The sequence below is a fragment of the Carassius gibelio genome, chromosome A14, assembly GCF_023724105.1.
Source record: "Carassius gibelio isolate Cgi1373 ecotype wild population from Czech Republic chromosome A14, carGib1.2-hapl.c, whole genome shotgun sequence".
Classification (NCBI taxonomy): domain Eukaryota; kingdom Metazoa; phylum Chordata; class Actinopteri; order Cypriniformes; family Cyprinidae; genus Carassius; species Carassius gibelio.
In genome coordinates, this window is record NC_068384.1 from 17,634,296 (window position 1) to 17,658,214 (window position 23,919).

Below are 23,919 nucleotides of genomic sequence, written 5' to 3' on the forward strand. Positions count from 1 at the left end.
ATATTTTTAACGTATACAAAAAATACTACAACTTTAACTAAAACAATTAAACTAAATAAGTGAGTGAAGACATTTATTAATTGCTATTAAATGCTATTTTTTTTGCTTTCTATTCATCAAAGTATCTAAAAAAACAACAAAAATATGAAGCAGCACAACTGATAATAATAAGAAATGTTTGTTGAGCAGCAGATAAGCATATTAGAATGATTTCAGCTACTTTGGTGTGAATTTTGCAACTAGGGTGGAGGTTAGCCAACATTTACAATGCATTCACTTAATGGTACAATAGCAAAAATGAAGAGAAACCTTGACTAACAAGGGAAAAAATGTGGAGTGTAGAATCCCTTTTAAAGGTGAGCTGAAACATCCTCTTCAGCTGGCGTCGGTGATAAATTACCCAGCCTTCTTTAGATTAAATGCCACTTCCTCTACAGTGTCATGTTTTGAAGTGTTTTTAATAACAACGCCGTCTGCTTCATTTGTTTCTTGTTCTCTCACAGATACTTCAGTTTGAGGAGATCATGTCAAATGCAGTGTACCGCGGGCATTTCCGTGTCTACATGGAGCGCGTGGATAAGAGGGCTCTGATTAGCTTTTGGGAGCTGGTGGAGATGCTCAAGAGCGCCAACAAGGTCAGCAGAACGCCAAGACCTTGAGCTGAAGCTCTGTCAGCAGACGAGTCAAAGAGGCATTAGTCCAATTCAGACAATAAGTCTTTCTCATGGGGACGTCTGTTAAAATTTGCATGGCTATTTATTCATGGTGGAGAAGTGAGTTCCCTATCTGTCGGTCACTACGAGTTATGTCGACCGACAAATGGGGTCTCACTTGGGAGGCCAATCATCTCTGATTTTAAGAGAAAACGCCAATGAAATTGGCAAGTGGATTAACACACCTGAGCCACTCCCCGTGCCAGCGGGTATAAATAGGGCGACAGGTGCATCCACTCATTAGATTTTTGCTTCGGAGCCGAGTGGTTGTATGAAAGCCGTTATACTCCACAAAGCCATTCATCTGCTGTGTCGGGAAGCTGTTCTGGTTGGCGGTACGGCGCAAACAGCGGTGTCCCTTTCAGCGATTCCCCTGGGCGCTTCAACTAAGAGAGCAGATTTCCTAAAAGAGCAAATCGCGGACGATTCGCGTCTTTTTCAAGACGCCGTTTCGTCCGCGTCCTTCTGGATGCGGTCGTTTCCTGTTCTCTGACAACGGCCACGTTTGCTCTCTTCCGTGTCTGGGCATTCAGCACGCTGAAGGCGCGTTCGTGGATGGTTCATGCACGCACTGCGTGTGTGACCATGGCAACGCTGTGATCGCGTCTCCCCTTTCTTAAAGGGAAGGGAGCAGACCCCTCTGTCACTACCCGTTCTGGTTTCTCTGTCTCGAGCAGAGGACCGCCGGCTAGTGCTCTGGGAGATTTGAAGGTGACCGTGAGAGCTTCTCCGCCGGGCCACGCCCCACGGACCTCTTACCCCTTCCGCAGTGTTTGTCCTGTGCAGCTGCTGGGTGATTTTGCTGGGCTGTCTTATGGCAGTCCCAGCGGGTCATTCAGTTTGCCGCCGGAGATCAGATGTCGATTGCAGCATCGGGGGATGGGTTATCGACCTCTGTGGATGAAGATTCGGCGGGGCTGCCCCCCTCGGGTGTTGTCGCCACTGCCGAATTGGACCCAGAGTCGACAGCCGTGCTTGCCCGGGCAGCTGTGAGCATCAGGATGGAGGTGAATGCACCGCCAGCCCTGAGTGCTCATGGCTGTTTGATTGGTTCTCGGTGTGGAGCGCGACTCACAACCGCGTTTTACTCTGGTTCCTTTCTTCCCGGATGTGCATGGGGAAGTGATGTAGTCGTGGATGGCCCCTTTTACGGCCGGAAGCAGCTCATTTCGTTCCTCCGTCCTCACTACCCTCGATGGCGAGGCAGCTAGGGGTGTGTTGACATTCCCCAGCAGGAGAGTGCGATTGCGGTGCACTTGTGTCCGCAAAACGCCGCCACTGGGAGGGATAGTCCGCGCCCCTCACCCAAGGCCTGTAAGCTGTCGGCCGCGCTCGCTACCAAGGCTTACAGTGCTGCGGGCCAAGCTGTCTCTGCTTTGCATGCCATGGCTATCCTGCAAACCCAACAAGCCAAGGCTTTAACAAATGCACGAGGGTAGATCCAACCCGAGGTTGATGCAGGAGCTGCGCATGGCGACTGACCTCCCCCTTCTGGGTGACGGAAGTCACAACGCAGTCCCTCGGGTAAGCGATGTCCACTCTGGTGGTCCAGTAGTGCCGTTTCAGGTTCAGCCTGGTCTGTATGAGAGACATTGACAAAGTGCATTTTCTCGATGCTCCCATGTCCCAGGCTGTCCTGTGTGGCGACGCTGTCAGGGGCTGTGCCCAGTAGTTCCTGACAGAACAACAGCAGACTGAGGCCATACAGCACATCTTGCCACGACGTGATCCTCTGGTTGCCACCATTCCGTCGCAGGCAGTGCCTCAGCCTGCTCGTCGCCGAGGGCGCCCCCCTGCGTCCTCCACACCAGCTCCGCCCCGTGCTGAGAGTTCTTCGAGGCCGGCGCGTCGAGCCCCGCGCAGGAGAGCGGCGCCCGCCGTGTCACTCCCGGCTGCAAAGTCCTCGAGGAAGTCGACTAAGCGGCCCTGACACGGGCAACTCGGAGATGCGGAGAACTGCTCTTCAGGAGATGGCGGAGAGAGCGCCACTCCCTCCCCCGGAGGAGGGCCGGGTGGAGAATCTTCTGGTTCTGTTCCGCCGCTGGTCGAACGGCCAGTGGCACCCACATTTTCATTGGAAGAGCAATTTCTCCTTCCTCCGAGTTGCAAGGCTTGTGGGCTGACAATGAGCGACGCACAGCTTCCTCATTCTCACCCACGACGCCCCCTTTCGCCAGCGGCCAAGAGGTCGCGGTTCGGAGACGCAACGCCTCTCCACGCGTCTCTGGCCAGTTCCTCCGGGAACACGGGGAGTGTGGTTGCGATGACCCAGGACGCAGTGCCTTCTGGGCCTTCCGGCACGACTCCCCATCGCTGCACCACTGCGGGTATGTCGACTGTCCCTTTGGTGCCACTTGTACGGTATCTGGGAGCGTGGCTTGCGCTGCCCAACCCGTCACGCTGGCTCATCCGGACGGTTCGACTCGGCTATGCGATTCAGTTCGCCCGGCGACCCCCCCCAAGTTCAATGGCATGCTCGAGACTTCGGTGGCAGTCCAGGACGCCCCTGTCTTGCGCGAGGAGATTGCTGTCCTCCTGGCGAGGGATGCAATCAAGCCGGTCCCTCCAGCCGAGATGAGGACGGGGCTTTACTGCCCTTACTTCATCGTGCCCAAGAAAAGCGGTGGCCTTCGACCTATCCTGGTTCTGCGAGTCTTGAATCGGGCCCTACACAAGCTCCCGTTCAGGATGTTGACGCAGAAACGCGTTATCAAATGCGTCCAGCCCCAGGACTGGTTTGCAGCGATCGACCTGAAAGACGCGTACTTTCATGTCTCTATCCTCCCTCGTCACAGACCGTTCCTGCGCTTTGCTTCCGAGGGTCAGGCATGGCAGTACAAGGTCCTCCCCTTCGGGCTCTCCCTGTCCCCCCGTGTCTTCATGAAGGTCGCGGAGGGCGCCCTTGCCCCACTTTGGGAAGTGGGCATCAGGATCCTCAACTATCTCGACGACTGGCTCATTATGGCCCGGTCCCGAGAAGAGCTGTGCGATCACAGGGACTTCGTGCTTCGGCACCTCAGTCAGTTGGGGCTTCAGGTCAACCGGGAGAAGAGCAAGCTCTCCCCTGTGCAGAGAATCTCTTATCTCGGTATGGAGTTAGACTCGGTGAGTATAATGGCACGTCTCACCAGCGAGCGTGCCCACTCAGTGCTGAACTGCCTGAGTTCCTTCAGAGGCAGGACAGTGGTACCGCTGAAACACTTTCAGAGGCTCCTGGGGCATATGGCATCCGCAGCCGCAGTCCCGCCGCTCGGGTTGCTTCATATGAGACCACTTCAGCACTAGTTACACTCCCGAGTCCCGAGATGGGCATGGCGCCGCGGTACACATCGTGTCACCATCACACTGATGTGTCGCCGCCTATTCAGTCCTTGGTCGGACCTTGCTTTTCTACGGGCCGGCGTGCCCTTAGAACAAGTGTCCCGGCACGTTGTTGTCACAACAGATGCCTCCAACTCGGGCTGGGGCGCGACATGCAACGGGCAGGCAGCTTCAGGGTCCTGGACAGGACCTCGACTGCTGTGGCACATCAACTGCCTGGAGTTGCTGGCAGTGCATCTAGCTTTGCGACGGTTTCGTCCGCTAGTGCTGGACTAGCACGTGTTGGTCCGCACGGACAACACTGCGGCTGTTCGTACATCAACCGACAGGGTGGTTTACGATCACGTCGCATGTCTCAACTCGCCCGTCATCTCCTCCTCTGGAGTCAGACGTGGCTCAAGTCGCTGCGTGCTGTCCACATCCCGGGGGAGCTCAATCGTGCAGCCAGCGTGCTCTCACGACAGCTCACTTTCCCCGGGGAATGGCGACTCCATCCCCAGACGGTCCAGCTGATCTGGAGTCGATTCGGGGAAGCCCAGGTAGACCTGTTTGCTTCCCACGAGTCCTCCCACTGCCAGCTGTACTATTCCCTGTCCCAGGCCCCCCTGGGCACAGATGCACTGGCACACAGCTGGCCTCTGGCTTTACGCAAGTATGCGTTCCCCCAGTGAGCCTGCTCGCACAGACACTGTGCAAGGTCAGGGAGGACGAGGAACAGGTCCTGTTGGTTGCGCCTTACTGGCCCACCCGGACCTGGTTTTCGGAACTCATGCTCCTCGTGACAGCCCCTCCCTGGCGCATCCCCCTGAGGAGAGACCTTCTCTCTCAGGGGCTTGGCACCATTTGGCACCCGCGCCCAGATCTCTGGAACCTCCACGTGTGGCTTCTAGACGGGACGCGGCAGACCTAAGTGATCTGCCCCCAGCGGTGGTAGACACTATCACTCAGGCTAGAGCCCCTTCTACGAGGCAGGCCTATGCTCTGAAGTGGAGCCTGTTCACGAATTGGTGTTCTTCTCACCGGGAAGACCCCCGGAGATGCCCGGTCAGAGTCGTGCTTTCTTTCCTGCAAGGTAGGCTGGAGCGTGGGCTGTCACCCTCCACCCTGAAGGTGTATGTGGCTGCCATTGCAGCACATCACGATGCAGTGGACGGCCGGTCCCTGGGGAGGCATGACCTGATCGTTAGGTTCCTGAGGGGTGCCAGAAGGTTACGTCCTCCTAGGACACCCCTGATTCCCTCCTGGGACCTCTCTATTGCCCTGGCGGGACTTCAGAGGGGTCCCTTTGAGCCGCTGGATTCGGTTGAGCTGAAGTTCCTGTCTCTCAAGACAGCGCTCCTGATCGCGCTCACTTCCATCAAGAGGGTCGGGGACCTCCAAGCATTTTCGGTAAGTGAAGAGTGCCTTGTGTTCGGGCCGGCCTACTCTCACGTTGTCCTGAGACCCCGGCCTGGATACGTGCCCAAGGTTCCCACCACTCCCTTCCGAGACCAGGTGGTGAACCTGCAAGCGCTGCCCCTGGAGGAGGCAGATCCAGCCTTGTCGTTGCTGTGTCCCGTAAGAGCGCTTCGCATATACGTGGACCGCACCCAGAGCTTCAGAAGCTCTGAGCAGCTCCTGGTCTGCTTTGGAGGTCAGCAGAAGGGGAAGGCTGTCTCTAAGCAGAGGTTGGCCCACTGGATAGTGGACGCCATCGCCTTGGCTTACCATTCCCAAGGCGAGCCGTGCCCCCTGGGGGTGAGGGCCCACTCCACACGGAGTGTGGCCTCCTCCTATGCTTTGGCGCACGGCGCCTCTCTGGCAGACATTTGTCGAGCTGCGGGCTGGGCGACACCTAACACCTTTGCGAGGTTTTACAACCTCCGTGTAGAGCCAGTTTCCTCCCGTGTGTTGGGTAACAGGTAATTGGCGGGAAGGGCTGGCTGGGTGTCTCGCTTGCTGCGCCATTTCCCCTAACACGGGGATGTGAGCGCCTTCTTCTCCCAGTAGAGTTCCCCGGTTGGCGTACCCTGGTCGAGCATCCTCCAGCACCCTCGGCGTCAGACTTGGCGGAGCAGTCTGTCGCCAGGCCCAGTACTGGCGTTAGCATGCCCGGAGCCGGTCAGCCCCTGTACTGGGCTAGGTGTCCATATGGCTGGGTTCCCTACGGGTAATCCCATATGTGTATTCTTCCACGGTAAGGTTTCCCTCTTGGCAAACCCGTGTCTTCCCTTGACAGATCGCTCTGTCAGTCTCTTCTGGCAGCCGTTCCATCCCTACTCCAAGGTAGGACCTGCCTCAGAGACCCTTTCCATATGTAGTACTGCCCCCTGGGTCAGTCCATATCGGTATATTCACATGTCACCTCCCTACGGGTAGGATGTGGTCTCCGTAGCGACCTTTCCTAAAGGCTCGCTTCCCCATTGTCTTGCCAGCTGAAAGAACAAATAGGGAAGATTTGAAGCAATCTTTCACTGAAGGTTGAAATCCCTTCCATTTACTTTATGTGGGCGGAACAGCAGCATGGCCTTCTCCAGCAGCGATGTACTCACCCTTTGGCCCCTTCGGTACCAAGGTCAGTGAATTTGCGCTGGGGCTTTGGGAAGGTTACGACCTTAAGCGTAGCTTTTGTGGCACGCCAAGGCTTGTCAACAATTGCAGCGCCTCAGGGTTGTGACGAGGTTCAGGTTATGGCGTTTTCCATAGGACCCCATTTGTCGGTCGACATAACTCGTAGTGACCGACAGATAGGGAACGTCTCGGTTACGTACGTAACCCTCGTTCCCTGATGGAGGGAACGGAGACGTTATGTCCCCATGCCACAACCTTGAACCATTCGCTGTTGCCGGGACACGTTCTCGGCTCCTCAGCGTAAAACCTAATGAGTGGATGCACCTGTCGCCCTATTTATACCCGCTGGCACGGGGAGTGGCTCAGGTGTGTTAATCCACTTGCCAATTTCATTGGCGTTTTCTCTTAAAATCAGAGATGATTGGCCTCCCAAGTGAGACCCCATTTGTCGGTCGACATAACGTCTCCGTTCCCTCCATCAGGGAACGAGGGTTACGTACGTAACCGAGACGTTCTGTGATACTACAGTACAATCAAAATTAGAAAATTGAAATTGGACAAATCTGAGGGGCGTGCATGTCCTGAAAGGCTGAAAACCCCTGGTGCTGTGTATTGAATATTGAATAAAAACAAGGCTATTTATGAAGCTGTCAGCTGATAAATGTTTGAGGGGGTACATTTGGTACATTTCTATGCAACGGCAGATTTGCAGTAATCTGTTTAATGTTGTTGTCATATCTTATTAACAGTTAGCATCTGTTCATCATGAAACCAAACCAAACGCTTAAGATTAGCCTTATGTTTTATTGCTTGTTGGTTCAGACATTACCAGTGAAGAACCAGTGTTCTTCCGGATTTTTTTTCCTGTTTCTTCAAAAGATAGAAATAACTGGTTTAAAACCTTTTTGTTGTTGGTAAAAATGAAACCAGTGGCCTAAGACTTTTGCACAGTACTGTATATAAACAATTATTTTATTAAAACTCATTATTGAAAATGATAGGAATTACGAAAAAACATAAAACAGTATTTTTATGTCAAATGTTTTGCTATCGATGCTAAATGTATAGTTTTATTGTATTATTATTTTTGTTATTTAATCAATCGCTGCGGTAGGGAACTTTTGATGCTCTAGCGGTTAATAAACAGAACTGCTTGCGTCTTGTGGAAGAACATTGTAGCCGGAACTACTTCTCTCTGTTTATGTCTATGAAGAATCACAAAGGTACTGGGTTACTCCGCCGCGGTACCCTGAAGCAATCTAAAATAGTCCGAATATAAACACTTATTATAGGTGCACCCTAGTGATTCAGGACAAGCTCAAAACACGGTTTGGAAAATGGATTCATGGTGTACTCGCTTATTATATACATTTTTCTACATTTTGAACACAAACAAAGTTTCGGACCACAGCTCTGATTGGTTGTTTCTTACCGGGAGCTGATGAATTCCTGCAAATGGCAATAGGACCACTGGGAGGAGCCAGAGGAGCTTGATTTGTTCACAGATTATCTGTCTCATATTCTACTGTCAGGACATAATGACAGGTTTAATAAATATGTAAAAAAATATATTTTTACAAACGTTACCTACTGCAGCTTTAAAGAAATGAATGAAATAACTGTGATCTTGAATTTCAGAGAAATGCCCTCATTGAGCTTCTTCCTCTTCCTCTGTGCAGAATGAAGTGCCGCAGCTGGTGGGAGAGATCTACCAGAACTTCTTTGTGGAGAGCAGGGAGATCCCGGTGGAGAAGGCTCTTTATAAAGAGATCCAGCAGACGCTGGTGGGGAACAAGGGTACAGACGTGTTCCTCAGGATCCAGGGAGACGTGTACGAGACCATGAAGGAGCGCTATTACCCATCCTTCCTGGTGAGCGACCTGTACGAGCGGCTCATTAAACGAGACGAGCAAAGGAGCAGCTCACAGTCCAGCAGCGAGGAGAAAGACGACGCAGTGAGTTTAACACAACATGAATCCAAAGACTCCATCGCCATTTTCTGTGACACTCCTCTTGCATTTCTGTGTGTTTAGGGTCCGGTGATGGAAGGAGGGGATGTGGCCCTGGATGAGGGCAGCAAAGGCATCAACAAACAGGCCAGTTACGCCGCCACCAAACTACACCAGCTGTACGAGAGACTGGAGTACAAACGGCATGCCTTGGGCTCTATCCAGAATGCACCGCGACCTGACAAAAAGGTACATCCAGAATTATAGCCCCAGTAATGTGAAATAATCGTAGTACTGACTTCTGAGTTCTGTCACTGTGTGAGCCTGCGGTCACTGCGGTCTGAATATAAACGGCCATGCCAGCCATGATGAAAATATTGGTGTGAACTTCCTTTTGAAAACCACATATTACTGGTGTAGATGAAGCAACACTGATAAGTGATGTCTGAACTTGTTTGCGGTTTTGTTCTTTTTGAATTAGAATGCATTGATTTTAGGAGTTTTATTTTCTGCTGTACAGGTGCATCTCAATAAATTAGAATGTCATGGAAAAGTTCATTTATTTCAATAATTCAACTTTTGTTCTCAACATATTAAAATACTTCATCGATGAAAAAAAAGAAGAAAAATTTTTTTTAGTGAATTGTTGGCCTTCTGGATGTTCATGTACTGTACATGTACTCAATACTTGGTATGGGCTCTGTTTGCTTTAATTACTGCCTCAATTCGGCGTGGCATGGAGGTGATCAGTTTGTGGCACTGCTGAGGTGGTCTGGAAGCCCAGGTTTCTTTGACAGTGGCCTTCAGCTCATCTGCATTGTTTGGTCTCGTTTCCCATTTTCCTCTTGACAATACCCCAATGATTCTCTCTGGGGTTCAGGTCTGGTGAGTTTGCTGGCCAGTCAAGCACACCAACATCATGGCCATTTAACCAATTTTTGGTGCTTCTGGCATTGTGGGCATGTGCAAAATCCTGCCGGAAAATGAAATCAGCATCTTCAAAAAGCTTTTCAGCAGAAGGAAGCATGAAGTGCTCCAAAATGTAATGGTAAACTGGTGCACTGACTTTGGTTTTCAAAAAACACAATGGACCGACACCAGCAGATGACATTGCACCCCAAATCATCACAGACTGTGGAAACTTAACACTGGACTTCAAGCAACTTGGGCTATGAGCTTTTCCACCTTTCCTCCAGATTATAGGACCTTGGTTTCCAAATGAAATACAAAACTTGCTCTCATCTGAAAAGAGGACTTTGGACCACTGGGCAACAGTCTTGTTCTTCTTCTCTTTAGTCCAGGTAAGATGCCTCTGACGTTGTCTGTGGTTCAGCAAATTCCTTGACACGTCTTTGTGTGGTGTCTCTCGATGTTTTGACCACAGCCTCAGTCCATTCCTTGTGAAGTTCACTCAGACTCTTGAATCGATTTTGCTGGACAATCCTCATAAGGCTGCAGTTCTCTCGTTTGGTTGTGCATTTTTTCTTCCACACTTTTTCCTTCCATTCAACTCTCTGTTAACATGCTTGGATACAGCACTCTGTGAACAGCCAGCTTCTTTGGCAATGTCTGTTAACTCTGTTAACTCTGTTAAGTCAACTAACTGTTGACTTAACCTCCCTGAGAAGGGTGTCAATGATTGTCTTCTGGACAACTGTCAGATCAGTCTTTCCTATGCTTGTGTAGCCTAGTGAAACAAGCTGAGAGACCATTTGAAGGCTCAGGAAACCTTTGCAGGTGTTTTGAGTTGATTAGCTGATTGGCATGTCACCATATTCTAATTTGTTGAGATGAATTGGTGGGTTTTTGTTAAATGTGAGCCAAAATCATCACAATTAAAAGAACCAAAGACTTAAACTACTTCAGTCTGTGTGCATTGAATTTATTTAATACACAAGTTTCAGAATTTGAGTTGAATTACTGAAATAAACTAACTTTTCCACCACATTGAAATTTATTGAGATGCACCTGTATTAGACACTGCTTATAGATAAACTGCTGTTTAAAAGTTTGGGGTGAGGAAGATTATTATTATTTTTTTTAAAGAAATCTATACTTTTATTCAGCAAGAATGCATTAAATGAATCAAAACGGGCAGTGAAGACATTTTTATATATATATATATATATATATATATATATATATATATATATATATATATATATATATATATATATATATATATTATTAATATATATATATATATATATATATATATATATATATATATATATATATATATATATATATATTATATTATATATATTATATTATATATATTTTTTTTTTAATGTCTCATGTCTTATGGTTTCCACAAAAATATGAGGCAGCACAACTGTTTTCGACATGTTCAGAAATGTTTCTTGAATCAGTAGTTAATCATCATCATATTAGAGTGATTTCTGAAGGATCATGTGACACTGAAGACCGGAATAATGTAATGAGGCTGAAAATTCAGCTTTGATCACAGGAACGCATTGCATTTAAAATATATTCAAACAGAAAATAGTTATTTTAAATTCTACATTATTACTGTTGTTGCTTTGTGTTTGATCAAATAAATGCAATCTTAAGAACTGGTCTCATCATGTTCTCTAATGGTCTATTTATTGCTGTGCTGGCAGATTTCTCAGAGTCAGCATTTCCATTTTTCTTCAGAGCAGCCTCTTCCTTCTCCTTCTGATGTGCTGGAACTTATGAAAATGCCCTTCTTTTAGATTGTGTCACTACTGAAAGAGGAAATCTGCACCATGGAGAAGGAGCACAGCGACCTCCAGCTGCACATTTCACGGACGGACTGCTGGTGTGAGAACCTGGGCACCTGGAGAGCCGTCATCAGCACCGCAGAGGTCAGTCCTGACTCCTGAATACTGTACAGGAAAACATTCTGGGCACATACAAGTTTAGCTCAAGCAACAACATCTGTAGCATAATGGCAGTTAACCATTGTTATTTTAGTGTATTTAATTTACTGTAGATTTTTATTTTACATTTTTATATTTTTCATTTTTATTTAAAGTTTTGTTAAAGCTTCAGTAATTCTGTTCCCTGGTAGTCTGTTCCATTCATTAATTGTAAATAAATCATAAACAAATGTGACCCCGGAACACAAAACTTAAGTCTTAAGTGTCAATTTTTGGAAAAAATTCAGCTTTCCATTGATGTATGGTTTATTAGGATCGGACAATATTTGGCCGAGATACATCTGGAACCAAAATCTGGAATCTGAGAGTGCAAAAACGTCAAAATACTGAGAAAATCACCTTTGAAGTTGTCCAAATGAATTCTTAGCAATGCATATTACTAACCAAAAATGTAGTTTTGATATTTGGCATACAAGAAAAGTGGATAATTTTGACCCATAAAGTGTAATTTTGGCTATTACTACAAATATACCCCAGCGACTTAAGACTGGTTTTGTTGTCCAGGGTTACAAATGTTTTTGCACTTTTGCTCATATAGCAGTACTTTTAAATGAAAATAGTGTACAATATTACAACATTATTAGTTTTGTGTATAACAATGCAATTAATCACGATTAAAAAAATATTCTGTTGCCCAGCACTAATTTAGCACTTTCAGCACTAACTTTATTTTTGTTCATACAAGTTTTTCTATCACACTAGTCTCAAGACTTTATTTTATTTTATTTTAACTGAAATAAGTTATATTTCAGTTAAATATATATATTAGTTTAGTTTAGTTAACGATAAAAACCCTTCGGTTAACCGAATACAAATATTTTGGAAAAGGGAAAAAGAAAAAAATCTTGTCCATCAGTAAAAAGTAATATAATATAAAATAAAATAAAATAAAGTATTAGCATGAGCCTAGTGTGATAGAAAAACACTTGCTAAACTTGTCTATGTAAAGTTATATCTAATTTTTCTGTCATGAGTCATGACCAAGATGAGATGGTAAATCTGGTAATCCTGGAAATCCTGCTAACTTTCCCATGCTGAATTTAAAAAAAAAATCCAGAAGGGGATGTGATGCAACTTTTGGTAGAGTCCTGTTTACATGCTGTTCACTGCAACCACAAGAATTAGACCAGAAACACAAATTACTTAACAGTGACATACTGTAGTAACAGTGTTTTCACTTATTCTGACTTCACTGTTACTTGCAGTTGTTATAGTTCTGTGATCGCCATATTGCCATATCGCCACATATTGTAGCATCATTTGCCTGATGTCTCTGGCGTTTTATTTGTTTGTCACGACATCCTTAAAGCCACAGTGATTAATCGGTTCACCTGTGTTTTTATATTTTCATAATGTAAAGTGATCAGTGTATTTTAATGAACCGTCGCTGTTCTGTGTTCGTACACAGCTGGTTGTGAAAAGCCCCATCAATAGTTTTATTTTGCCATAGTTTTGGAGTCAAAGGCTTAATTTGTTGCATTTGTGTGTATCTGGTAGGCCTCTGAGGAGAACGGAGAGCAGATGGCGTGTTACTTTGTAGCCGTGAGCCTTCTTGAAGACGACGATGACGACTGTAAGAACAACCGCTGGACGGTCTCCAGGAAGCTCTGCGAGTTTCAGGCTCTGCACAGGAAGCTGACGGAGGTACAGCTGATATTTACAGTAGGATGCCATACCTCTGATGTGTGATTTATCATGTTTCAGATACCACTGAACTGTCGTCGTGTTGCTGTGGCAGTAAATGTAGTGACACACCATGCTGCTGTACATTATTAATTCTGATACACATTATGCATGACAGAACACAAACCACAGCCTGGTTTTTATACACCGTTTATCTTTTGCAGTGTTTCCCGTCACTCAAGAAAGTCCAGCTTCCCTCACTCAGTAAACTGCCGTTCAAATCCATCGACCAAAAATTCCTTGACAAATCCAAAAACCAACTTAACACGTTTTTACAGGTGAGTCTTTCCTAGTCTCATTATAACCAGATTTGTCAGCATAAAAGCCTGTAGACTTTGTGTTCTGAAATAATGAATGTGTCTCCTCTAGAGCTTCATTGAAGACCTCAGCAGGGTCTGAACCTGAGCACTGCTCACTAAAATCAGCATTCAATAGTCTCTACATAGGGTTCAATAAAAAAGAGTCTCAATTTAAACCTGGCTGAGCTCTATGTGATGAATGTTCCTTTGTGATGTCACAAACAAAAGAATGCGCCAGTGAAAACAAATAACCTTTGACTTGTGTGTTTTCTAATTTGTAATACATTTTTGAGTCATGAATTTTTTTATAAAGTTTTTTTTATATATATACAAAAACATGAACAAATGAACAAAATGTACATTTTCATAAAAAAGGCCAAAATATGTTATATTTTAACACTTAATGACCTTAATCGTCTCATTTTCATCTCAAGTTTTTATTTTAATTAATTTATTTATTTATTTTTTATATTTATTACATTTGAAAACAAAATTGCTTCATTGCTTAATAATTATCAAAAGATCATGCCAAATTATACTAATGGCAACAATTAAAATAAAATAAAATAAAATAAAATAAAATAAATTAAATTAAATTAAATTAAATTAAATTAAATTAAATTAAATTAAATTAAATTAAATTAAATTAAAATTAAATTAAATTTTGGACATTTATACCACACATTTTTTCTTTTAAGTATTAAAAACTAAAGAATGGCTTTTAGAGATACAGTTTATCAGCACTATATCTGTTATTGATTGGATTTGTTTTCCATTCATCTTTATTGGATATTTAATTTTTTTTTTTACACCTTATAATTAAATATCCATGATGATATGATATATTTAAGACATATGTCATCATCTAGCCCTAACTAAAGGTTTAAATGTTTGTGATTTCCATCATTATCATGCTTGCTAAAGCTTTGGACCGTGTCAGTTGAGTTTGAGTCACCTGCTCCGTCACATCTCTGACCTCTGATCAGTCACCGATGGACAGCTGGAGTCTATGCTTGGCCAAGCATCTGGATCTGTGCTTCTGTATATTTCTGCTCTCATTTAATTCAGTGCTGTGATTTGAAGAACTGTATTTTTAGATTGATGAAGTTTTAGTTTGTACGTGTTTTTTTCCTCTGTAGAAAGTGTTGACAGATGAGCGCATGTGTCAGAGTGAGGCGCTGTACGCGTTTCTCAGTCCGTCACCAGAGCACCTGAAGGTCATCGACATCCAGAAGAAATCCTCCTTCTCTCTCGCATCCTTCCTGGAGAGACTTCCGGGAGACTTCTTCTCACACCAGGAGGTACACACACACACACACATTATAGATAGGCACACTCCAGGATCTGGTGTTCGCTGGGTCTGGTGTCAATAAAAGCTTTTATTTCAGTAGCAGGGAGGTTTTCAGTTCTGAAACTTACAGGATATTCTTTTAGCACAGTGATCTCTTATAAATCAAAAGCTCAAGTAATAGTTGATTTCTCAACTCATGACACCTTTAATGTGAATAGACAATAAACTGGTTTTTACAGATAATTATGAGCCATCACCCTCATAGAAGGCTTGCATGTGAAAATATTAAAATAAAATCTTGTTCTTACAAATGAGGAAGGTTTTGTCAGATTTAGCTCACTTCTAAGTACACATTTGTCTCACACACACACATCTGCTGAATACATGCTTGTATAATATATTAAAAATGAATACAATTTCAAAATATAATGGGTGAAAATACTATGAAATTAGTTTTGAGCTGTGCTAGCTGTTTTTCAGCAAAAAACACTTACTTGAGAAGAAAAGTAGCAACATTATCTATGTTCTGTAACAAAACATGATAAAAAACTATTTGCTTATAGCATAAAAAAATCCCTGTTTTCCAGTATTTAATTTAATTATTGATTGTTTGTATATATATATATAATAATTATTATTTTGTTTTTTTTCTGGAAATCAAACAAGACAAAATATTAACACTTTAATGTTTTGAATGACAAATCTTATACTGCAAAATAATAATAATAATAATAGTAATAATTATAATAATAAAAAAAATAGTATTTTGTGTTATTTTCTATTACAAGCATCTGAAAATCCTTAAATCAAGATACATACACTTAAGAAGCAAATTACAAATTAAATCAAAAGAATTATTGATTTTATCCTTCAACCAAGAAAAAAGTACCTTAAAAATCTTAAAACTAAATATTTAAGTTTTTGGTGATTTTATTGGCAGATATTTAGCTTTTGTTTTCAGTCTAAAGTCACTTGATTTTGATACGTTTTTCAGGAAACACGACTTGTAATCTTCTGTTATTTTGCTTCTCATGTAAATTTATCTTGATTTACAGTAAGAATGTTCAGATATTTGTCCTAAAAAACCAAGACTTTTTATTTATTTATTTTTTGCAGTGCATTAAATTATATTAAATAAAATAAAGAACGTGTGTGATCCACTTCAATTATCCATTGAAGACTAAATTCAAAGGCACATTTGATTGGACTCACCAAACCAATAATGACGATCCTAAAAAGCAGAAGAGATTTGGCCCAGATGTCAGGTCGGATGTGATGAATCTGACTGTGTGTGTGTGTGTGTGTGTGTTAGGATGAAGGTGAGGATGACAGCGACCTCTCAGACTACGGCGATGAGACGGACGTGAAGAAGGATGCGCTGGCTGAGCCCTGCTTCATGCTGATCGGAGAGATCTTTGAACTCAGGGGCAGTGAGTACAACAAATGACTTCCTGTCAGCCGCAGTGATGCAATGTGTGCAGTCAGACTGTGAGCGTGTGAAACTCAACACATCTTTGAGCACAGGACAGTGTGACTGATGCTTGTCTGGTTTCTAAAGTCACACCACAGGAAAAACACAACACTTTTAATGCTGAATTGAAACACTAATGCAAGTACTGTTACTTTATCTGAGCAAAAATATGAAAAAAGACGCATGATATCATCGTTATAAATGTCTTAACTATCACTTTTGATCGATTTAATGCATCCTTTGCTAAATAAAAGTATCTTGCAAAAAAAAAAGAAAAAAGAAAAAAGGTTAAGTCAGAAGGTTTCTGATGTTACTTGTGTGTTTTTCTTTCTGCAGTGTTTAAGTGGGTGCGGAAGACACTAATTGCACTAGTTCAGGTCACGTTTGGACGGACGATAAACAAGTAAGCATTAATGGGGGAACGTAATGGAAACGTGCTAGACAAGCTCACTGAGCTGATCTTTGTCTCTCGTCCTCTGCAGGCAAATCAGAGACACTGTAAACTGGATCTTCAGTGAGCAGATGTTGGTTTACTACATTAATATATTCCGGGACACGTTCTGGCCCAACGGGAAACTCGCACCTCATAACAAAAGCCGCTCGGAGAGTGAACGCAGAGAAACCAAGGAGAGAGCCCAACAGAAGCTTCTAGACAACATCCCAGGTCAGACGCAATATCAAACTGATGAGTGTTCAGGTCAACCATGTTTGTGAACAGAAATTCACCTGCAGATACTCTCGGGAAATACTGAACAGTGTTATTTGAGAAAACAATAAATAAATCGTTTTACTATTAAAGCACTTAATAATATTTTGAATTAGTGATTCTATTTTCAGTTTTCATTTTAAATTTAGTTTGGGTTTTAATAACTTTATGCTATTTCTATTTAGCTTTATTTTTATTTCCGTTTAAGTCATTTTAGACCTTCAGCTCATTTGGTTTCAGTCAGTTGCCAAGGCATTTTCAATTGGTATTCATTTGATTTTTTTTTATTTTTTTTTTCAAGGGTTTTTAATTTGCAATTTTTATTTTAAGGTTTTGTTTCATTTGATTTATGGTTTTTTTTTCAGCTTTTTAATAGCAACACTGAAGGAAAACGAAAATGCACCATGAACACTTCTATTATAAATAAAAACATTACGGCTATTACGAAACACTGAAAACAAAAATGTTAAGCAGTTAAAAATTGAAACCTTTTAACCTTTAAAAATTGAAGCCTCTACCAATTAAATTGTTTCTAGCAAAACTTTTATATATATATATATTTATTAAATAAGTATCTTTTTTTTTTTTTTTGGAACCTTGTAATTACAGTAATTCCTGTCACACAATTATTATTATATTATTAATATTATTTATCCAACAGAGACCAGCAACCATCAAAACCGCTTTTTAATGAAGATTTCATCTTTCTTCGGAAGGTTAGAAAGCAGATTCTGTGTAATAAGAGCAAAGATGGTTGTTTTTGTTGTTTAGATGCTCTTCAGAATCTCGTGGGGCATCAGAACGCGAGATACGGGATCATCAGGATCTTCAATGCACTTCAGGAGACCAGTGCCAACAGACATCTTCTCTACGTAAGTCACCGACGCTCTGTGACTGACCGTCAACACGGCTCGAGTCTGTTTACATCTCAGCTCTCGTTTCACTGAACACACTTTCCCATCCGTCGAAGTGTCCCTCAAGCATTTTCCACTCTTCCTTTGAAGACGAGATGAAGATGGGATGTACTTTTGACCAAATAATGTCTGTTTCTGTAGATAATTCAGAAATGTAATCTTCATTGAATTGGATTAGCTTTCTTTGCCTCTTAAACAACTTTCTTCAGTGTACCTCAGCTCTTTTATCCCATGAGGCGTTTGAACTTAAATTCATGTTTATTTAAAACATATACTGTGAGCCAATACACACGTCAATAAAAGCGTGACTATTTTAATTATTTAAATATATTTTTATCCCTAAGCTTAATTTTAATTGTTATTGCTTCAAAAGAGTTAAGCCCCTTTCACACTGCACGTCGGACCCGGCAAATTTCCGGAACATTGCCGGGTCGCCTGCTGTGTGAAAGCAAACACGTTCCGGGATTGATTCCCGCTTTGAACCTGGGTCGGGGTCGGGTCGGCCCCTTCCACACTGCAATTCCGGCAAATACACGGCTAAAGTGTTCCGGCAATTGTACCCAGGTCGATAAATTTTTCACTTTCACACTGCCAATGATTACCCGGAATATTGTGCGTGCTTTCACAAACAAGCCGTTAAAGATCCCGTAACGACACGTGACATCAGGGCGTGACGTGTAATGTACGAGTAGAAAACGCTAGACACGTTATACTTTCACTAAAGCAAGCGAACGATCTCTGCGTCAGCGCGGAAAGTGAGGAACTAACTGATCTCTGCTTCATTACAGTTTGCACATATTTTTTCGTCGCGAACGTGCCACGTTTATGAGCACTGTTTATACATATTAATAATTTAAGCTAAACGCTTTAAAACTTACGATATACACTACAGTCTCCGTGCTCACAGCATCCCAAACACGAATAATTTTTATTTAAAAAAATTATATTTATATTTTCATTGTCTGGCTATCTGGGACTTCGGTATGGAGTTAAAGGTTAAGATTATAACTTTTTCGCTAGTATTCTATCACATTGTGAGTTTATATTAGCACCTTTTGATGTTTTCTCGTTTTATAAAGTGCTGATAATGTAGCGCCATCTAGCGGTGGGATGAATGATTGATGATTAATGAGTGTTGCTAATAGACACTTCTCTGTTTCTCTTTAGATCTGGTTGGAGATGCTGCTTACAGAACTCTATCCCGAGCTGAGCGTGGAGGCTGTACACGCCTGAACATCCCCACATCACGTCAGAGGCTCACCGTGTGTTTTTTTTGCCCTGTTGTTTTATTTCTGAAACACTTGACTCTGTAGTGCTGGATCAAGAGAGCGTCATGAATATGTTTGTGTTTTAATCCGTCGATGTGTTTCTGGAGGAACAGCCCACATCCACTGCCAGCTGTCATCTTCTGCTTTTCTTTCTCTCTTTCGTTTTCCTCTCGGGGGTTTTGCTGTATAATGTGAATAACAGTGGAACGAGTGTTACACATGTGTTAAAAGAAGAAATCAAGACTACATATTATTGTGAGCACTATGAAAGCTTTTAATCGTGCAATATGTCATGTACAGTTATTGTGAAAGTTCTGTTGATATTGATATTATTATTAATAATATTGTTATTATTATAGGATTGTATTTTTACCAAAATAGTCTAGAGCATTTATAAGCCATAAATTGCAAAAGAAGATTTGCCATGTGTCGTGTCTTTACTATAATGCAATATTAAATCTATACATTAAAATGCAATTCACATCTTAAACTTTAAAAACGGTTTCTTACAGTTTTAATTGTTTTAATTTATTTCATATCATTAAACGTTAATACAGTATAAATTATTAGTATAAATGATTTATTTATTTTTGTTTTCTACATTAATTCTTCAAAAATATCTTGCTTTATATCTGGTTGGGGAAACTATACCTTTAAATATTTAAAAGAAAATATATATTTTTTTTCTTTTTTTTTCCTTCTTTAAAATAAATATCTAAATGGTAATTATATCTGTAAATATTTCATAGACAAAAATCTGAAAAAGTAATTCTATAAAAAAGTTTTTTTTTTCATATTTATTACTAAATCAGTGAAAGTGTATTTTTAATTGAATGTATGCCACTGGATGTGCCTCAGGGATTTATTTACCGCTCTGCTTCAACACCAAACCTCTCCAAATACACCAGAGCCTGTGTTTCTGATACAGCCCACCTCAGACCAATCCCAGAATGCAGCTGTTCTCATGCCCTAAAAAGCCTTGCCCTGGTAAACTTCATGGTCTTCATATAAACTAATTCAGTGGGCCACTGCTTTTACAATGAGATAACACTTTACAAATAGTTTTCTTTTGTAAACAATATTTAACTACATTGGCTAACATTAACACTGAACAATAAGTCTGCAGCATTTATAAATCTTAGTAAATGTTCATTTCAACAATTACTAATACAGTTTTAAGATCATTAATCATGTTAACATTAATTACTGCACTGTAAAAAATCTTCATGACATTTCATTTTCTATAGTTATTTATTATATAAATTACAATACAATTTTAGATATTTCAGAACTGTATGTAGTACGTTTAAATGTAATGTAAACATAAATGAAACAATTAAAATAAGAGTTCTGGCTCTGGTTACAAAATAAGAGTCCGAGAAACGTTTTGAGGAGCGATCCTTCTGAGTTGCCGTAGTGACCCTTGTTGCACAACACGGAAATGAGAATTTAAAAACACTAATCCTGCAGAAGCTTCATTGGTCGTCGTTTCTGTTGAAAATGACTGCTGATCGCGGTCAGTGAGAATCAGACTGCAGGCTGGACATCTGCCGGTGTTTGTGTGTTTGTTATGAGTGTGATGAGTCCTGTTGATGACAGTTATTGATCTTCATCATGAAGCTGAGCTCATCACTGTTTGCTTTACTGTGTCTCGTGTGTGAGATTGTGTCCATCGCTCTTTTCCTGCGAGGATTCTTCCCTGTTCCTGTCAAATCATCCCTTTCAGCCCAGAGCACAGAGAGTCATGTTCCTGCAGAGCCACAGACGGGTAACACGCACAGAGTTATTAATTATGTTGATGGGGATGCTTTTAGAGTGAGGTATTAAGGCAAAAAAAAAAAAAAAATATTAATATGTTAATTAATAGTAATTATTCATCATTTTCAGGATTTTCTTTAAAGATAATTCTATACTCTCGCATACTTTAAATTTGTTATATTTTTAAAATATAATTATTTATAATATTTTGTACATTAAATATGTTCCATTTTGCTGTCTTATCAAATGTAATTCATTTTAAATGATTTTAAATACATGGAAAAACATATACATGCATACGAGTAAATGCAAGTGAAGTGTCTAATGTTTCAATTAATTTTTGTGAAAGTAAAATATCAAAATATGGTCGAAACAATGTTCCATTGTCATTCAGCACAACAGATAGAATTATGTAAAAATTAAACAACATATTTATTCCGACCTGTACTTATTAAAATATATTAATGGATAGGGAATCATATTAAATGGGTATAACCTAGTGGTTTGAAGAATATGGCAAATATAGCTAAAGGTTTAAAGTGTACAGTTAATTCGTATATTTCAGTCTGTTTTATTCTGTATGTCCAAATCCGAATAAATCTTGGGGATTAATATTGAGGATTTAATTCCAGTGTTTTAATTCCAGCCTCGCAGCTAAATCCCCCTTCTTTAAAATCTCTAATTATAATTCTGAGATCAGAGTTCATAGCATGCATGCAGCAGAGATTCTTGTTGTGTGTCCTGCAGGTAGTGAGCCAAACACCAGCAAAGTTCCCGAGCCTTTGTTCAAGCGGGTGGTGATCGTCCTGATCGACGCTCTCAGAGAGGACTTTGTGTTCGGCTCTGATGGCCGCAGGTTCATGCCCTACACCAGTCATGTGGTGGAGAGAGGCTCTTCTCACAGCTTCATCGCCAAAGCCAGACCGCCCACTGTCACCATGCCCAGAATTAAGGTGAATTACACACAAATCAAATCCTTTCTCAACCTAGTTCAGTTTTGCCTTTGGTTCCTCCTATGGGATGTCTTTGCCTATTTTGCAAATTATATTACACATTCTAATTTATTTAAATATTTAATCTTATTTATAATTATAAAAATAATAATTATAATACTATATTATAATGATTAATTTGCTATTTGTTTAAAAAAAAGATTTGCTACAAATTAATTGAATGTATATTGGACCTTTTTTTCAAATATTGACATTATTTAAAAACAAAATTAGTTTTTTATTTAAAATCTTCTAATATAATTATTTAAAAGTAGTATTATTATTAATGAATATGTAATACAAATATGTTCTGATATTAAATTTGATTTGTATTTTTAATGCTGCAAAATAAAAATAAAAACGTATATACAACAATTCATGTCAAAATAATGGCATTATTTTAAAGAGAGTGAAAACCAAGTGTTGCATGTAAAATGTGGGACACTACTAAATATCAAAAATATATTTAATAATATAAATATATAATAATATACATTTAAATAATTAATTATAATTCATAATAATAATAATTGACATTTAATAGTAATAATAATAATTGTTAAACAGTTAATTAAATATTACATTTAATATTGTTTTTTTGTGCTGCAAATTAACTAAATGTATATTCAAAACATTATATCAAAATTATGCTATTTTAAATAGGGTGAAAATAATAGTGTTGCATGCATAATGTGGGACTCAGCTTTGCGACTTTTTGAATGAATTTCCACAGGAAGAAAACGCTGATTTTTTGACTGACATCTCTCAATGAACTGGAAGTATTTGGAAGTGGATGCTATAGACAGAAAGCACTGTATGTTGATGGATTCGGTTCTGTTTATTAACTCAGGACGTAGCTCCATCCATATGCTGATCAGAATCATTGATTCATGTGTGCGATGTTAGAGTTTATCAGTGATATTTGTACAGGAATATCACTAGTTTTCGCTCATGACAAAAAACAGAATCTATAATTCTGCATCTGCTAGGAGTAAATAAGGTCTGTTAATCAGTTTCAGACCTTTCTGGAGCATGCACTGTAGGAGTTGTGTCCCAACCCAAGTGTCCAGCAGATGGCAGTCCTGATCTATCCTATAAGTCCTATAAAACTTCTGTCACATCATGAGGTTCACACAACTGTATGGGACACCATTAAAGGAGAATATCATGTACGTTATTGTAGATTATAGACTTATGAAGCAACAAAACAAGTAGGTTTACCGAGGGAAAAAAATATGGTGTATACTTACTTGCAAATGTGCCCGACTACCCCACTGGTCAGCAAGATGTTACCGTATAAAGGGTGAAAGAGTTGATGCTAAGAGACCAGTCAGTCTGTGATGAGGGTGGTGAGGGTTATTAGTTTTACTAAAACTAAAAGCATTGAACAATATTGTCAAATTTTATTTTTATTAAAAAATGTAATTTTATATATATATATATATATATATATATATATATATATATATATATATATATATATATGTATATGTGTGTGTGTGTGTATGTATTATATTTCAGCTACCTGCTAAGCCAAAATTTGTCATTTTCATTTCTTCTAAGTTGATGCACTAAAATAACTGAATAAAAAACTATATATAATATAACATTACAAAAACGTGAATTCACATAATAAAAGCTTATTAAATTAAAATATAAACAGAACATATACAAAAAAAAACTAATTAAAATGATTTATTACATTTTTTTTTATAAAAAGTATGTAGGATTGACACCGAGTGGTTGAACTAGGTATTGCAGTCCAAATTCAAAATATTGGAGAGGGGTTTTTTTTCACAATCCAAAACAAAGACCGGCATTCCGGCCAGGAACACACATTTTCAAACGACTGTAGCACTGTTTTCAGATAAACAAGTAAGTTAACTTAGCATGTTTCTTAAATATCTGCAAACATGTTATATTTTTGTGCTTCAGTAGAGTCAAAATCTTACATACAGCGCCTTTAAAATAAGACACTCAGATTTTTTTTTTTTTTTTTTTTTTTTAAGCTGTCCTTCTGGCAGTACCCTTTCAAAAGGAACTAATATGCACCCTTTTATATCCTAATGTGCACCACTTA

At 40.9% G+C, this 23,919-nt stretch overlaps 2 protein-coding genes across 3 annotated transcripts in view; both read left to right on the top strand.

Annotated features, from left to right (window-relative positions):
- Window positions 1–19,511, top strand: part of LOC128027698 (sorting nexin-25) — a 44,983-nt gene extending 25,472 nt beyond the window's left edge. Inside the window, exons 8-19 of the mRNA XM_052615515.1 lie at window positions 504–635; window positions 8,264–8,539; window positions 8,618–8,782; window positions 11,251–11,382; window positions 12,955–13,101; window positions 13,305–13,418; window positions 14,579–14,740; window positions 16,043–16,160; window positions 16,538–16,604; window positions 16,684–16,865; window positions 17,679–17,779; window positions 18,989–19,511. Of these exons, the coding sequence (XP_052471475.1) occupies window positions 504–635; window positions 8,264–8,539; window positions 8,618–8,782; window positions 11,251–11,382; window positions 12,955–13,101; window positions 13,305–13,418; window positions 14,579–14,740; window positions 16,043–16,160; window positions 16,538–16,604; window positions 16,684–16,865; window positions 17,679–17,779; window positions 18,989–19,054 (1,662 nt within the window). The 3' untranslated portion in view covers window positions 19,055–19,511. The remainder of the gene's footprint in view (window positions 1–503; window positions 636–8,263; window positions 8,540–8,617; window positions 8,783–11,250; window positions 11,383–12,954; window positions 13,102–13,304; window positions 13,419–14,578; window positions 14,741–16,042; window positions 16,161–16,537; window positions 16,605–16,683; window positions 16,866–17,678; window positions 17,780–18,988) is intronic.
- Window positions 19,512–20,501: 990 nt separating this feature from the next.
- Window positions 20,502–23,919, top strand: part of pigg (phosphatidylinositol glycan anchor biosynthesis class G) — an 88,781-nt gene continuing 85,363 nt past the window's right edge. For both annotated transcript variants that reach the window (XM_052615516.1, XM_052615517.1), the window contains exons 1-2: window positions 20,502–20,857; window positions 21,595–21,800. In XM_052615516.1, coding sequence (XP_052471476.1) covers window positions 20,704–20,857; window positions 21,595–21,800 — 360 coding nt within the window. In that variant the 5' untranslated portion in view covers window positions 20,502–20,703. The remainder of the gene's footprint in view (window positions 20,858–21,594; window positions 21,801–23,919) is intronic.